The sequence below is a fragment of the Morone saxatilis genome, unplaced genomic scaffold, assembly GCF_004916995.1.
Source record: "Morone saxatilis isolate NCDOM2014 unplaced genomic scaffold, NCSU_SB_2.0 Contig19, whole genome shotgun sequence".
NCBI classification, from domain to species: Eukaryota; Metazoa; Chordata; class Actinopteri; family Moronidae; genus Morone; species Morone saxatilis.
The window spans coordinates 17,373,012-17,388,984 of record NW_023339751.1 but is presented as its reverse complement, the minus strand read 5'-3'; the positions used below and the strand labels follow the sequence as shown (position 1 = coordinate 17,388,984).

The following is a 15,973-nucleotide window of genomic DNA, read 5'->3' as shown; positions in this document are numbered from 1 at the left end:
TCTTTGTCAGATAGCTTCTAGATCATTTCCGTCATCATTCCTCTGTCACCTTAGCTGCTCACTCAGTGAAGCCAGCGAAGTTGCTGGATTTTCCAAACCCATCTGTTTGGTTGACAGTCCGAGAGATTTCTGAAAAAGTTGAAATCCTGTGGGTCGGGTTGCCTGCAGGCCAGTAATCACTCAGGTTTTTTGGTGTCAATCCAGATCTGGGATTAATTCCACCAGATGATTTATTTCATCACATTGGGGGAGGCTGCAGGTTTAAGTTGGAGAATTGTTTATTGGAACCAGCATTCCCACTCTCCCCGGTCCAGGTTACAATGTGAATATACATGTGGCTTCACTGCTGTTCAGTAGAATTAAATGAACAACAAAAAGTGAATTTAAATAAATTTGAATGTGGCCGATGTGTGTGACTGTTAGGATCTGTGAGTCACACATCACACAAAAGACACACACACACTCTTCCAAATGAACCTGGACCTCCTGTAGCCACAGCAAATGTTCAGTTCCCTCTGCAGTGTGTGTGCGTGTGCGTGTGTCACGTGTTTGACATTTAGTTTAGCATTTTAGATTTCTTCACCCAGCAGGATGTGTCCTCTAAGCACCAAATGTTCTGCTTATTTTACTGCTTCTCATCATTACTCTTTCGTTTTATTCTTCCCATCCATAACTTCTTCCACTGTTGCTGCATCCAAGTACAAAAACCTAATTCATTAAGTGCATTAAATTCCAACTGGAAGTAAGAGGATGCAGGGACGGCAGCCAGTGAGGTGATTCAAGAGTAATGTGACACAAGATTTTAGCCTCAAGTCATAGTCGCACAGTGTTCTCGGGGCCTCGTTCAGCAACACACAGCTCCCACTGAGGGGCCGTTTGTCTGAATAACTTATTAGCCACAGCTGCTGCAGTGAGCAGGAGACGCTGGCTGACATCAGGACATCTGGTGGGCAGGTAGAGAAACACAAGACCTGAGGGAGGACAGGAGAAAAGATGCATAACAAAACACAAGCGCCTTCACTTGGAAGTGGCACAAAACATGTGAAAGTAATTAGACTTTTTGAAATCGTTTTGTCTGTTTATTATGTATCAATTTGGCTGTTTGTTCTCTCTTTCCCTGGTCTACACCCAGCGAGTGTAATTCAGTTGTTGTTGTTGTTTCTCCAACAGTTTATCATGACATCGAGTCAAAGTTCAAGAGGACAACGCTCCGCATGAAGAAACAAAACAAAGGTAACATCTCAATTCGTTAAGCATTTAGTCGGTAGGATAAAGGTTGATATTTGTGTTGAGGGAGTTTTTACTCAATATGGTCAGGGCTATTTGACAATAAACACTGAGACGATAGAAGTATATTTACAGTTATACAGTCTTTTTCCAAATCATTTCCAAGAAGCTTCCTGGAACAAGACATGTAATTTGGTACACATTATAGGGAAAATAAGAATGTACTTTGAAGTACATATTCTTTCATTTTTTGTACTCTGTCTGTGTTGTCAGGTTATGGTCTGCACTGCCACCGGGCGGTCATCACTATATGCAGGCTGATAGGCATACAGGACATGTACTGCAAAGTAGAAGGATCTAACAATCTCCTCAACATCACCAGGGCCCTCTTCACTGGATTAGCCAGGCAGGTAAGGTCATATCGGTAAAGTGTGAGACGTTTCAGAAGTTATATTTAACTGCTACTTTTATTCTCTGAGTGAAAAGTCAGGAAGAACAAAACAAAATCCACTGTTATGCAATGAAGGAGTTCTTAAACATTTGGGAAAAATGTAACTACCAGCAGAAGCTAAAAGTTGTCCTGCTGAGTTCAGAGCATCAGAAACATCTCCCTCTCTTCTTCCTCGCCTATCTTTCTCCTTCCAATCTGCAGGAAACCCACCACATGCTGGCCAATAAGAAGAAGCTCCATGTCGTCGAGTTTCAGCCGCAACAAGGCCCGCTGCCCGTGGTGGTGGCGAGTCCTAAAGACGGGACACGAGCTGAACCGGAACCTGAGGACGATATCCCCAACACGCGGCTGCACTATGACGACGTACGAGCAGCACAGGGAGTCAAACGCTCAGTCTGGGCAGGAGTCAAACGCACTATCTGGTAGCGTGGGAGTGGTGACTGGATCTGCCCACAAGAAACATGATTGGACTGATAGAGGCCAGGAGTGTCAGATGCTACGTCTGACTTTTGGTTCAGAGGATTGTGATGTTCAGAGGATTGTGATGTTCTGTCAACCGAGGATTAGAATTACATATTACTCAAATTGAAGCGTCTCATTTCAAAGCAGAATTCTCCAGATAGTCCTAATAGGCCAATATTGACACTCACACAATATTGAAATATGAACATCCTAGATGTCAGTTTTCTTTTATACCTGTAAAAAAAAATCTGCTTCTCCATTTATGTGGAATTGTTGCAAAATGTGTGCTAATGAAATAAAGTACAGATCTGTAAAAACACTGTGGTATGTACCTTTCTGTCTCTGAAGCATTAAATAATGTGTGTTGTTTCTGTAAACTAATGAACTCCGACAGAAGAGACGTCTTGTCCTTCCTCCATAACAGAACGGGTAAAAGTTTGATCAACATAATGCAGCTTTATTCATCAAAGGTGACTGTCCCCAGCCAGGTGTCCTTCACACTGAGCTACTGTTTCTCTGTACAAACAAAGAACTGAATGACTGGAATTTTTAAATTTTCTAGGGGACTTGGGGGCTCAGGGAAATCTGATTAGCCTGATTTTATTTAAATGTAGGGTTTTAGCCTAATTGTATTGGGATCCAAACTGTTAACCCCTGTAGAAAAGCAGCCACAATCAAGAACAAAATGACTTTTCCCAGTGAAGTTTTCCCAATTCAGTCATGGATGTGTTACAGAAAAATGTCCTATCTCAGTTTAGGGCCCCACTGCACTGTCTACATTTTAGCCTGTGAAAATAAACCAATATCAGTAATTCTTACACCAAGAGATTTCTTTACCACTTTATTTTAATTTTTTTATTTGGTCAGTATGCTAAGGGCCACAGGACAATGTGTCAAGACAAATTTTAATATGCAGCCCAAAATCAAAATGTGCCTCAAGAGGCTCTACAATCTGTCTTCATATTGTCCAACAAAATACAGAAATGCTCCAGGTGAGGCTTGAACTCACAACCTCGGCATTGCTCTACAGCATACTGTCTTATAAGTACCGCGCGCTGACCGATTGCGCCACTGGAGCTTCTTTTTTAGTGCCTTAATAGCTTAACTAAACCTGTGATCAGTTTGTGTGTGTTGACAATGATGTTGGTTCTGGCGTGATATAAAAAATGAAAAAACCCTCACAGTCTGTCTCTGATTTCAATCCAAAACTTTCAACATGTTTGAATTCTCTCTTTAAAATCTATAAAGACAGCATGTGCAGCATGAAAAACAGCTCATGGTAAAGGGGGTTAAAGGTCAAACCACAGTGTCCTCACAACAAACATAACAAAAACATCTGGATTTTGGCAGGTGGACAATGTTCAAAGAGGTTTTAAAACACTGTGGTTGGGACTTCAAGCCTCACATGATGTGTATTGGTGCACCAATGTGTTGTGTTCCTCACCTGTCCTCTTCATCAGATCCAGCAAGACACATGCAGGGTTGTGGTTTATTGTCCATCAGGGAGATGTATTCCATGTTTGTACTTGAATGACAAAAGTACTGCTACCTTTTAAGATTTTCTATTTATAATGATACTGTATTGACTTTTTATTGAGCTGAAAGAGAGACTTCCCTTTTTCTGGGGCCACGGGTCAGATTTGAACCCTGGGTCACTGCCACAGGGGCTCAACTTTGGTACATGTGATACAAGCTCTACCAGGTGAGCTATCTGAGCACCCTGTGTCTCTGGTCCTTTAAACAGCAAATTTGTAATAGGAACTAAATAAAAGGGTAAACCAAAGACACACTAATTACAATGCCATGTTCGCCACTCTTACAGCTTATGGTGTTAGCATTCTAATTAGCAGTAAACACCAAGTACAGCTGAGGCTGATGGGAATGTTATTAGTTCTGCAGGTATTTTGGTTATAAACCAGCATCCTGAGGGGAACGTGAACTTGTGTAAGTTAATGAAAATCCGTCCATTAGTTGTTGAGATCACAACATCACAAACATCTTAACCTCATGGTGGAGCTAGAGGAAAAGTCAGGGGATGACCAAAGTCTTGAGGATTCATCTTCTGGGAAGCATGAATGTCTGCATAAAATGTAATGGCGATGCGTTAAATAATTGAGATATTTCAGTTGGACTGACCAGGCTGACATCCCCAGAGCCATGCTACCAGCTTGACTAAAAATAATAATCATTTTAATAATACGTTTCAAAAAATCTTCCTCCTGCTCCCAGTTTGCTTAAATTGTCCCTCACTAATAGTCTTCCAATAGTGTGCCAGCTTGTTTTTTCTAAATGTAGCTGAACGTAACTACTAGTATTACAACTACTATTGTAATAGTTCCAGGACTCTTATCTTGCTTATCGACTATGAATACTGAAAGGAGAGTAGTAAATATTTACCAGCCTGTTACATGTGTGACAAGACTAACAATGACACAGCAAAGCAGGTGAACTAAAACTCTACATTGAATAAATGTGAAAACTAAGACTAAATTAAAGTGGATCAATGTGGAATTCATTTTGTTTCAGGCAGGAAGTGGGGGAAATAAAACAAGGACTCATCATGTTGAGCTCTTGTTTTAATCTTGAGAACACAAACTTGCAAAACTATACAAATTTCAGCCAGAGGTCTTACACCTAAAACATACAATTCACCATCCTTTATGTACTGATGATTGATGACAAAGAACAAATAATTTGCAGTATTTTACAACTTACAACAAACATCTGTCAGTCTGATCAGGGAAGGAATATGGCTCCGATGGCAGCAAGAGGCAACTGTTTGGATTTAAGAACATACCATGTAATAAAGGTAAAAATGTATTCACTGTATTCACTTTCAACCAATACTTGACAATTTGGGAAATATACTTATTTACTTTCATGAGTAGATGAGAAGATTGATACTACTCTCTTGGTACATTAAATATGAAGCTGCAGTGGTATCTGGATAGCTCACCTGGTAGAGCTGGCACCCTATGTACCAAGTCTAATCCCTTGCTGCAGCAGCCATGGGTTCAACTCTGACCTGTGGCCTTCGGCTGCGAGTCATCCCCTCTCTTTCTCCCCCCTTTTGCTGTCACTCTCAATTAAAGGCAATTGGCATGAAGACTGGAAGCAAGCAGAAACAGCTAGCCAGTTTCTGTCCAAAGACAACAAAAATCCACCGACCAGCACCTGTAAAGCTCATTTGTGGGTTTTATGGAGCTTTTAGGGCGGAACCGTTTCTCGGCTGTGAGCAGGAATTTACCGTTAGGATAACAGGCATCAAGTGAAAGCTGCAGGAATTGCGGTTTTATGCATTTAACAAACAAGATGTTAATTCCTGAACTTTAAAGGTGCTGGTAGGCTGCCTCTATAGGCTGTTACTTTTGAGTCCTGCTAACTGTTTCTCCCTGTTTCCAGTCTTTGTGCTAAGCTAAGCTAACCAGCCGCTGGCTCTAGCTTCATATTCAAGGGACAGACATGAGAGCAGTATTCTGCAACTCTGCAAGAAAGCAAAAAAACATATATGCAAACTGCTGTTCATATAACTTCATATCGTCTCTGGCCATGCAAACAACTTCTTGTTCAGTTTCATTTCATATTCTCCATCCACCTGAGTGCCATTAGCCTATTTTCTCTGCTTTCTTGTTTCTCTGCTCTCTTTTCTTTTGCTTTTTTGATTGTTTTTTAAAATACACGCAATATGCTGCAGCATAATCCATCAGAACATATGTTCAAGGCTCAACAGGGATGCTAATATGAGAAAAAACATAAAAATACAAGATTTAATTTAATGCTGGTGATAATTTTGTACGTTGACTATCTTTTTTAATGACATCTCAGCCTACTATAATTACATTTACAGCACATTCCATGGTTCTCTAAAAAGATTATAAAATCAAACCTTCTCTTACGTAATAAATGTGGCTAAAAATGATGTGGTAAAAAAAAGACATCTGTATGATGAGTGACAGTTTTCATAGGAACATATATTTCTAGGGTACAACTCTTCATTTTCTTTCATTATTCATGCTTTCATTTCATTTTATGATGCGTCTTCATAAATCCCCTCCCACTCAACCTTCGCTTAATATTGTTAAATGGCCCAAAATGATGCTTAAAACATTCATCATGAATCTGACCAGGTTGATGTCTCTCACACACACACACACACATACACACAGGATGCACAGTACTGCTGGGACACACAGGCGTGATTCAGCGTCGCTCTTCAGAAGTTTTTCCATCGGATGGAGGAAAGGATGGTGTGAATGAAGTAGAGGAGTGTGGCCACGTAGGCAAACACCTGAGACACACACAAAAAAGAGCTTAAAGCAAAAATCCACCATCTGCATTTTTTTAGGCATCAATATGACGTTCAGTACTCTCCAGGAGTTAGTTTATGATGCTGTTTTGCTTTACGTATTTCTAATGGAATAGTTTGACATTTGGGGAAATATCCTTATTTGCTTTCTTGCTAGAAGATCGATACCACTGTTAACGTCTATACAGTGCTACAGGGCAAGCAGCCAGTTAGCATAAAGATGCCAAAATGGCTAACTCAAGGCTTCAGAGTTGAACTCCACAAACCGATGGGTGACATAAGGTTCACACCAGCTAGCAGCACCTCTAAAGCTCACTGAGATTACATTTTCAGTAGGCCTCGCTAGCTTGCTTTCTAACTTCTTGGAGTCATGTCAGCCTACTTAGGTTTTAGAAAGGTTTGAGAAAAATGAGATGTAACATGTTAAATAGTGAGCTTGTCCTGATAAGTGGATTTTGTTACTTTTAAACCAGAGCCAGGCTAGCTGTTTCCCCCTTTGTGCTAAGCTAAGCTAACCGGCTGCTGCGGCTTCATATTTACAGTGCAGCCATGAATGTGGTATCAATCTTCTCTCTAACTCTCAGCAAGAAACCATTTGGTGTATACACCAAAACTATGTGTGCTTTGTTTCTGGGAGTAGCCTTGTGTTATTTCGGTAGAGTCCAACGGTAAAATGGCTCCAAAAATATAGGCTGAAGAACATCATACTGAAGCCAGGTGCTATAGATGTGAGTTTCCCAGTAAATACTGCAACAACTGTTCATAGTCTGTCTTGAAATCAGTTCTCACCACAGCAGCGATGTCAATCTGGTAGATTCTGAAATCACCTGCTGATTTCTTCTGAAAGGTGATATAAGCCATGTCCACCCCAGCACTGAGGTAGAAGAACGCTGCCAGGCCGTGGTACGCAAAGTCCTGCACAAACACATGGATTAAATAATATTACAACATGGTCACAGTCTGTCACTCTTTCTCTTCTCTTATTTCTTCTTTCATTAATTCTTTCTCTCTCGGGTCTTACAGCAGCAGCCCAGCCAGAGCTGTTCTTATGACCTCCAGCAGCGAAGATGATCATCCAGAGGAAGGTCATGACAAAGCAGAAGACAGAAACAAACATCACCCAGCCCAGAGGGTTCGGTGGGTTCACATGGGTCGACGCCACCAGGATCCACACCAAACCACCAAAAACCTGCAAAGGTGGTCAGAAAGTGGAAAGGTATTATTCTTTTTGTGATTTAGGCTTTTTGTTTGTACTAGAGTGACCTTAAAGTGACATTAATTTAGTACTGGCAAGAATGTTTTATTCGTTAGGTGTTATCGTCGGTGCACCATGAATGTCACACTATTAACATGGTTAAAATCTGAATATCAAAGAATTATATAATATATAATATTATTATTATCATATATAATAAATATATTATTATAGATATGATAAGAGAGCGTGTGTGTAGTGACTATCGCGAAAGTTGTAAATCACACCAAACGACTTTTGAAGTCTGTTAAAAAAGGATGAAGTGTGCAATGAGGGTATGTTCCTAAGCGTGTATCTGATTTCCGATTTCTCTCATGATAACTGGTGAAAAAACTAATCTGAGTGTTGGCTCCTTTTGCTGTTTAGGCAGCAATCACTACCATTATTTAGACTTGAACCGTGTTTGATAGGTCACCTGTGTTATTGATTAAACATTACATGGATGCAGTTTGATTCACACAGCTACACATGGATCAAATGCTTCTAGGGTAAAAAAATTACTTTATATTATGGCATTGTACTGTGTATGTATAATTTGTATTAACAGTAAGTTTAAGCTTCAATCTACGTAGTATTGTTAAAGTCAGGAGCTCTTCTTCAGGCTACAGTAAGAGCTGGCCAAGAATCAGCAAACTAAACTTGCAATAGTGTAACAGTGTATAAAAGCAAAAAATGTAAAAGTAAAACAAAATGAAAAGGCATTCAAAATACAGTCAGTAAATATTAAATCAGCAGGCAACATCTCTCTCAGTGTTGACTAAACAAACAATTCTCTTTGCTCATATATGTATGGGTGGTGTTTAGTTTGCCAAGTTGCCTTAGATAAAGTGTTAACCACAACCTCTCTGGAATTCACATTGTGGCACACTTAACTGATGGTATGAACGTCTATGAGTGAACACACATAATAATTCACAAACAACCTGATCCAGTGCCGACCAGAGCTTCATCTTAAAAAGGCTTTGCATCAATTTAACATACCTGATTTAATGAGTCAGACTACTGACCCAACTCTGGTACAGCAACACATACTGACTGCTTTAAGGAATCACTTTTATGGACACAGGACAGACGTTTTACTGCAACACACCATACAATAATTAACTAAATAAGCAGAATATGCAGTTTCTGCAGAGGTCGATCAACCATATCCGCTGCTGAAATTCAACACTGAGGAATTTTCTCTTACTTTCAGTAACAATGAGAGAGGGAGTTACAGAAAACCTCAAGACAGAAAGTTTTATTTTTTCACATACATGATTTATTGATCCAACTTGATCCAACAACGAGTTTATTTTTGTTTGTTGTGAAAAAACTAGACTTCATTATATGTGTGATACAAAGGTTAATAGGATAAAGAAAAGGTGTGACCCTCACTCACTGCCTCATTGAACATTTATTCGGTATAAAAAGGGGAAAGCACAGTCCTGCAACCTTACATGACCAAGTCATAGTTTTGCAACTCACAATTAAGTCTAAAGTCTTAAGTCACTCAACTCCCAATTTTGAGTTTTGTGTCCTAAAAAAGTCAGTATGTGCTCTTCACCAAATATAATGTAGATTTAACAGCAAACAAAACTAAATTGTTCTTGCTATCATTTTTTCCTACTGGCACTCAGTAATGTAACGCTGGTTCAGACAAAGAGGATCTGGGGAATTAAGTGTCACCTTGCGATGAATGAATAGTGTTAATGTTGTTTTAGGAAGTAATATCTGGGCTCGGGGGAAGGTATCATGTATTTTTATTTCAAAAGGCTCAAATTGAATTCACAAGTCAGTGATGGGAAAGTCCAAGTCAGGCTGTCAAGTCGAGTCTAAAGTCATTCAATTTATGTGGGTCCACATCTCTGGTATATACAGTATAAACATATTCATTGAAGTTAAAGCCTTGTGTATTTTGGCCTGCAAGCCTCCAAATAATACTAATCACAATCTCAACAAGCCACATACAAGAGGGGGAAAAAAGAATAAAGGTAAAATAAAAACTACTGATGATAAAAGTGCAAGAAAATACTGTACACCTGACATTATTTAGCATTCATGTATTGATTTTCTAAGACTTAAGACTAAATTGTGTCATTAATGTGAAATAATTTCACTTTTTCCCCAATTCTTGATTATGACTTGCATTGCAAACAGGTGGTGTACAGGTGGCTTACACTTCACTACAGTATCAGATTTCTTAGTAAAATGCAATTTAGAGTTTTACAGGAGGGCCGACATCAGCAGTTTGTCATTACATTTCCATATTGCCTACTCCAAGTGGAAGAACGGAACCACCAGGAGATTAATGGCGAAAATAAACCGTCAGGGTACTCTGAGGAAAGCATTCAGTCAGTGGCCAGTAGAAGATTGTTCTGCCCTTTAAAATGGGCAAACATCCAAAGGAAGTCTTTGCACATGGTTGCAAACAAAACAAACTTTAATAAAAGGTCAGTTTTTAGGCTCTCTTTAGTCTTTTGGCCACAGCAATGTGTGCAGATTTGTTTTCATGCAGCTCTGAGCAGCAGCATGGCTTGCTGCACAGATGAAGCAGGGCATTGGTGCGTCCTCATCACAACCCTTCCCTTGATAAATAAAAGCTAAAATAAGCAACCTAAATTACATTTACTCATCAGACATTATAAACTGAAACACCTTCCTCTGTGCAGTTATTTTTCCAGCGGTTATATGAGCAGTTTCTATCTTTTGTCATCATTCAGGGAGAAGAAGAGTTGGCCGCATTCTTTCATAGATTAGTAGCACAGATACAATATAAGTGAAATGTGAGATGTGAAAAGACGCAGATTCTGCTCCCATAAGAGGAATATGTTTCATCATCTCCCATTTCACCAAAATACATATTTTTGCATGGCACTTTTGTTTAACGGGTTTAAAATTCAATTTCAACTATACATTATTATATTTATTAAGAGATTTACCAGCATTAAATTACAACCAATTCTGGTATTTTTTAGAGACTGGCATCCGACTTGAAGTTATCACATCATGCTTGCAGAAGCATTAGCTGTAGCAGAAGAGTTCAAATATGCTTTCATTTCAGAAATGCCATATATTTGGGGGTATAAAAAGCTCATTTCTCGTTCATCTATTAACTGTGATAAAAACAGTGTTAATATGGTGTCTACCAATTGCCTTTTATCCCTTCAAATAACTATAGTTAATATTAATGTTATGTATCATATGCATCATTTTGTAAGAATAGATGACTATATGAGATATATACCATTTGAATGAAATAGGTCCTTTGTTTCCATGAAAAATTCAATAAATGCTGCATTTAAAATACTTAAAAATTAAATCAGTTTAATCAAAATCAGCAAAAAACTAACTGCTAAATTTCAAACATTGATCCAAAATGAAAATAATCTCTTTATAACTGACTTCAAGGTCAGCTGCTCTGTCCTCTGTCATTGCCCACTCACCAGTTCAGGCAGGTAAAATATATCCGGGGCCGTGGTGCATATCCCCAGTCCGCTGGGCAGGCTCCCCATAGGCTGAGCAGTAGTTGCAGCCATCTCTGCCTGTTTCCTTCTCCCGGTGCTGAGTCAACAGCAAGTGACCTGCCCTTTCCTCTGAACTAACAGAGCAGCAGCAGGTGTTTCTGACTCTTATAGGAAAGCTAAGTTAGCAGACAAACCCGTTCTGCTATTGTGGGCGAGAGATCCCTTCCCACAACAGCTCCTTGCACCACCCTTCATCTTACAGCACCCAAGGCTACCCGGCGTTTAATGTGAGCTGCTGACCTGTAAAGAGATTTTGAAACAACCATAAGGGGAACTTTTTGCCCTGTGGCTACAGTTAAACATGTGCAGCTGAATTATTTACATTGTTGCTGCTGACTAAAGAAGCAGCTCACATTGTCTTAGGTTATACTTACTTTATGATCCTTACATTGTGTTAGCTGAGTGCCTGCAGCTTCTATTTGTATTGCACACAGGGGCTATAACAGGAGTTTAAAAAAAATATATATAGATGCTTTACTGTTTTTGTGAACTCTTTACACTTTCTGTACAGCACCAAATGGAAGACCAACAAGACGGTGAACATATTGAAGTATTTGGTTGCTAAAGAGCAAGACATTCCTCTCAGGAGTTGGTGGAAACCAAACCAGAGCTAAAAAAGGAAATGAACACTGGATGCTAATGTTGTGTAAAGAAGCAACTGTAAATGAGTAACTGTTCATTAAATTAACCAAAATGTAAGCCACATCAAATTAATAACTAATTCAATTAATAATCAGTGAGTGATGGTGTATTGATGTTGTAGTTTTGTTGCCCACATGCAGGTAGACAAAAAAACTAACAAATCAGGCTAATTTCCAGGCAACTTTTTATTGTGATGCAAGTTAAATCTTTACAACATAAACACGAATGTACAAATAGATTTAAATATATAAATGCAGAGATAGATGAAGTGCTGAAGTTATTAGGTAACTGTGAAGCTACTATCACTCTTTCAGTTGCAGGTGGTTTTATTTGTGATAAATGCATTTAACTGGAAACCTGAAAGAGTCAGGCATCCTAGAGAATGTGTGTCCTGGGGCTATGTAATACTAACACCACTTACCTGACAGCACACTGTAGGTAAGTCAGGGGGAGATACAGTGAGGATGTTAACCCCTCATTGTCTGTGTGAAGTGTCTTAAATGTTTCATATCATTCAGTCTACTCTGGTTTTGGAAAGGAGTGTTCTCTGTGATGTTTTGCACAGAATAGTTGTTTAACATTGAACATTTAACACTGACGTTGCATTGTTTTGATTGGACAGATTTCAGTAGTAGTTTTAATTATAGGAACCAGTCAGAAGCGAGCTAAGCTGTGAGTGAGATTTAAAAATACAAATACTGTAAAGCAGTCAAACAAAAACAAGTATATATGTAGTACAAATGTGTAAGGCACATAAAAGTAGGAAGACGTGGTTGTAATTTGTATCCTAAAATTTATACTGTAACATACATTTGTAAAATAGAGACAAACCATTTTACAGGCTAAAACCTACAGTAATCATTGGCTGATTTTTCTTTCTAAATGATAAACAATTGAAAATAAGTAAATTATATTGTCACATAATGTTTTCATGGTGCGGAATATGGTGGATTTGTGGGAATGTGTTGAATGTTGACTCAGGTGAGTTTGACTGAGGTGAAAAGCAAAATCTGACCAAACAGAAAATCCATGATGTTTAATGAATGTCCAATTCATTTATTTTCCAATAACCCCTGTAAAGTGAAATCATCAAAATATTTACAGCCTTAGATTTTTTTAAACATCCATCCATACCATACATCAAAACCAAGCCTTTCAAAAAAGAAGAAAGAAAATAGATAGTATTAAAATGGAATAAAAAGACTTGGTAAACATACTACTACTTAGTGAAATGTCTCTTTGATTTGTAGAAATGTTTCCTGCAACCTGGAGAAGTCTGGCATTCATTACTGATCTGTAATACATCTTCAAAAAGATTGTGAATTTTCCTGTGTTCAAACCATGGGCGCGGAGTTTCCCCAACTTTATATTAGTACAATATTAAGCATATGGAGTACCCATCTGGAACCAATATAAAGCCACTAATTAACAAGACAGACTTGTAAATATCTTAACTTTTACTTAAATTAAAAGAAAAACATTTTCCTCTTACCCATAGTGTCTAAACATGCAGTTGGTTGGGGTTTATTTGACCAGTATTTGTGATATCCCTCTTAAATAAGATTTTTGCCTCCACACAAATACAGCAGAGGTATATTACATTTAATTTGTGGTGCTCACAGAATGACAAATCTATCTTCAGGAACTGGTTACTGTAGATATTCTTCAGAAAAAATCATTTAAACAACTTTTATTGTAAATACATTTTCCCTTATTTGGGTGAACTGACCCTTTAAGAAATGTTTCTTATTTTGTAAAAAATATACAGTGCAATTTTCTTTTTATATCAATATAGATTTCTTCCATTTAAATATTATAATGCTGCACCTGCTCCCAGATATTTGATTAAATCTGCAGTTGTATTAGTTATTTACACTCATCTACTTTCCTTATATCGCATTTATTTCTGATAAACACATTTTAACTTTAACAACAGGTTCATTCCAATTAATTTCACTTTACTTTACTTCACGTCTGTCCAAACCTGCCTTTCTGATTAGGAGTAAAGAAGAAAGAGTAAATTGAGGGGTAATAATGAGCAGGCCTTGCTAACTGACTGAGTGACTGAACAAGTAACAAGTTCATCAATAACCTGCTTGTTTCTCACCCATTCTTTCATTTATTGTTTGGGCACTTTGATTCAAAGGAGTTACTCTGAGAACAACAGTAAAACAGTTCTGTGTTTAGTCCAATGACATGTCAGCTGGTTAGGTTTCTTCTTTTCTTAATTTGTGGTTGGGTTGGTTTTGTTGTTTTAGGACCTCTTCCATCGGATGGCAGAGAAAATGGCATGGATGAAGTAAAGAAGAGTGGCCACATAGGACATCACCTGAAAACACACACACAGAAACACAGATGGATGATTGTCACCTTGAGGGAGAAATACATACAGAGGTGTTACAAATCCTGCGTTCCATGAGACCAAAGGTATCGATGAACTGATTTTGATTTGAATAGTCACATTGAAATGAAATCTTCAACCTTCTAAGTCGTTATAAATGTATGCTGTACAGCCACACATTATTCAAACCCACAGAACTTTATTGTAGATTTAAGTGGAGATCCTGAATTTTCCAAAGATGCCAAACATGTCAGGCTGAATTGTGGGAAAATAACACAAACCCGGGAGAAGCTGATAATATATTATATATGATACTGACAATCCAACTGGATAGAAGCAGTTACTTATGATGCTACATTGTACAGAAAAAAGCAAACCTTACTACTTTAACTACTTACTTAAGTTGGAATAATCATAAAATGCTGTTTACGTGTTTTCCCGTGTTGTCTCAATTGAGTTACAGTGCATCTGATTATTGTCAATATAGTAGGTGTATGTGTGTGTTGACATACCACTGCAGCAATGTCCAGTCTGTAGATTTTGAGAAATTCACCAAGTAGAATCTGCGACCCTAAATTCAACTGAATGGTGATGTATGCCAGAGCCACCGATGCACTGAGGTAGAAAACCACTGCCACAAAATGATAGCCCACGTCCTACAGGAGGAGGAGGAGAGTCAACAAAGAAGGGAGGCAAAAGATGGATACAAAGACAGGTAGAAAGACAGAGAGAATAAGAGCAAATGGGAAGAGAGGCAGAAAACAGGACTATCATTAATTGACTATTCAATAAGCCCTGCCTACCTTAGTTACTGTTGCTATGCCAAGCTTAGCACATAGATATCAAGTTAGATACCAAACTTCCATGTGGTACCTGTCCAGTCCGATAAGAATTGCTCACCTGGCACACAAACCAAAAATGTTTTCAATCTTCCAGGTTTACGTCCTGGTTATGTGACCTAATAAATATCTCCCGCTGGTCCCGCCTGCAAGTTACCACTCGGCCCATAGACTTCACATTAAATGGCTTTTCTCAGCTTGAGGAAAGTTTGACAAACATTAGACCTCCACGGATCAAAAATTCATAATAGAAAAGAATTATCATAATTGACTTTGCAGTTTGAGGTGTACTGTCCACGAGACATCTCTTTTATAATTGTGGCCTATTCAGGGAAAAGGCTTTTGGGACCACTGGGCAAAAATTGGAAGCAAGGCTGAGTGGCAGGTATACCTGGTTCTATTATATATTTATGTTTTAGCACAATACATATGTGTAGTTTAAAATGATAATGTGACAGATTCAATAATCAAAATATTTAGTTAATTTTGAATCAATGGGTCCTTGATTTCAGACGGAGGCAGACAAAAGCAGGGTTTTCTCATTTCGAAACAATTCTTATTTTCAGGTTAAAATACTTTTAAAAACATAGTTATGCATATTATATTTCTTTCTAAATTTTACACACTGGACATTTAATTAATGATGTATTCACTGTTTCATTCATTGCTTGCACTTTGCTTTCCAAACTTGACAGACCTGATGTGCTTCTACATTCCCAAAAGTATGTTGATGCCTTTGCATGCTGTAACATGTTTAATGTTTCAACATACAATGATATTTTAGACAGTGTTCTTCCAACTTTGAAGGCCCGTCACTGTTTCAACACAAGTCTTACAAGCCTTATCACTCAACATTAGTGCCCGACCTTAATACTCATGTTGCTCAATGGGAGCAAATTCCTGCAGCCAAGGAGCAAAATCTTGTGTAAAGCCTTCCCAGAAGA

At 38.4% G+C, this 15,973-nt stretch overlaps 3 protein-coding genes and 1 non-coding gene across 4 annotated transcripts in view; 1 reads left to right on the top strand and 3 right to left on the bottom strand.

Annotated features, from left to right (window-relative positions):
* mrps5 (mitochondrial ribosomal protein S5) overlaps positions 1–2,460 on the top strand; it is a 26,964-nt gene extending 24,504 nt beyond the window's left edge. The window contains exons 10-12 of the mRNA XM_035664001.1: positions 1,171–1,233; positions 1,501–1,637; positions 1,880–2,460. Of these exons, the coding sequence (XP_035519894.1) occupies positions 1,171–1,233; positions 1,501–1,637; positions 1,880–2,104 (425 nt within the window). The 3' untranslated portion in view covers positions 2,105–2,460. The remainder of the gene's footprint in view (positions 1–1,170; positions 1,234–1,500; positions 1,638–1,879) is intronic.
* A 664-nt stretch (positions 2,461–3,124) lies between these two features.
* Positions 3,125–3,218, bottom strand: trnai-uau. The gene is made up of 2 exons: positions 3,181–3,218; positions 3,125–3,160 (listed from the first exon to the last, which is right to left on the bottom strand). It is a non-coding gene; the product is annotated as a tRNA-Ile (tRNA).
* Positions 3,219–4,727: 1,509 nt separating this feature from the next.
* On the bottom strand, positions 4,728–11,269 carry LOC118329004 (myelin and lymphocyte protein-like). Its single transcript, XM_035662935.1, has 4 exons — positions 11,127–11,269; positions 7,468–7,635; positions 7,236–7,361; positions 4,728–6,428 (listed from the first exon to the last, which is right to left on the bottom strand). Exons 1-4 carry the CDS (start codon positions 11,217–11,219, stop codon positions 6,354–6,356), a joined length of 462 nt encoding a protein of 153 aa, XP_035518828.1. The 5' UTR covers positions 11,220–11,269; the 3' UTR covers positions 4,728–6,353.
* A 1,610-nt stretch (positions 11,270–12,879) lies between these two features.
* The window catches only part of LOC118329005 (myelin and lymphocyte protein-like), a gene marked incomplete in the record, with an annotated part of 8,271 nt that continues 5,177 nt past the window's right edge, over positions 12,880–15,973 (bottom strand). Inside the window, 2 exon segments of the mRNA XM_035662936.1 lie at positions 12,880–14,178; positions 14,703–14,846. Coding sequence (XP_035518829.1) covers positions 14,104–14,178; positions 14,703–14,846 — 219 coding nt within the window.

Excerpts from the sequence above, each read along its gene's own strand:
- LOC118329004 (XM_035662935.1), bottom strand. The coding sequence starts at position 11,219 with ATGGCTGCAACTACTGCTCAGCCTATGGGGAGCCTGCCCAGCGGACTG. Across the intron at positions 7,636-11,126 it reads TATTTTACCTGCCTGAACTG|GTTTTTGGTGGTTTGGTGTG; the intron begins GTGAGTGGGCAA and ends CCACCTTTGCAG. Across the intron at positions 7,362-7,467 it reads GCTCTGGCTGGGCTGCTGCT|GACTTTGCGTACCACGGCCT; the intron begins GTAAGACCCGAG and ends GTGTTTGTGCAG.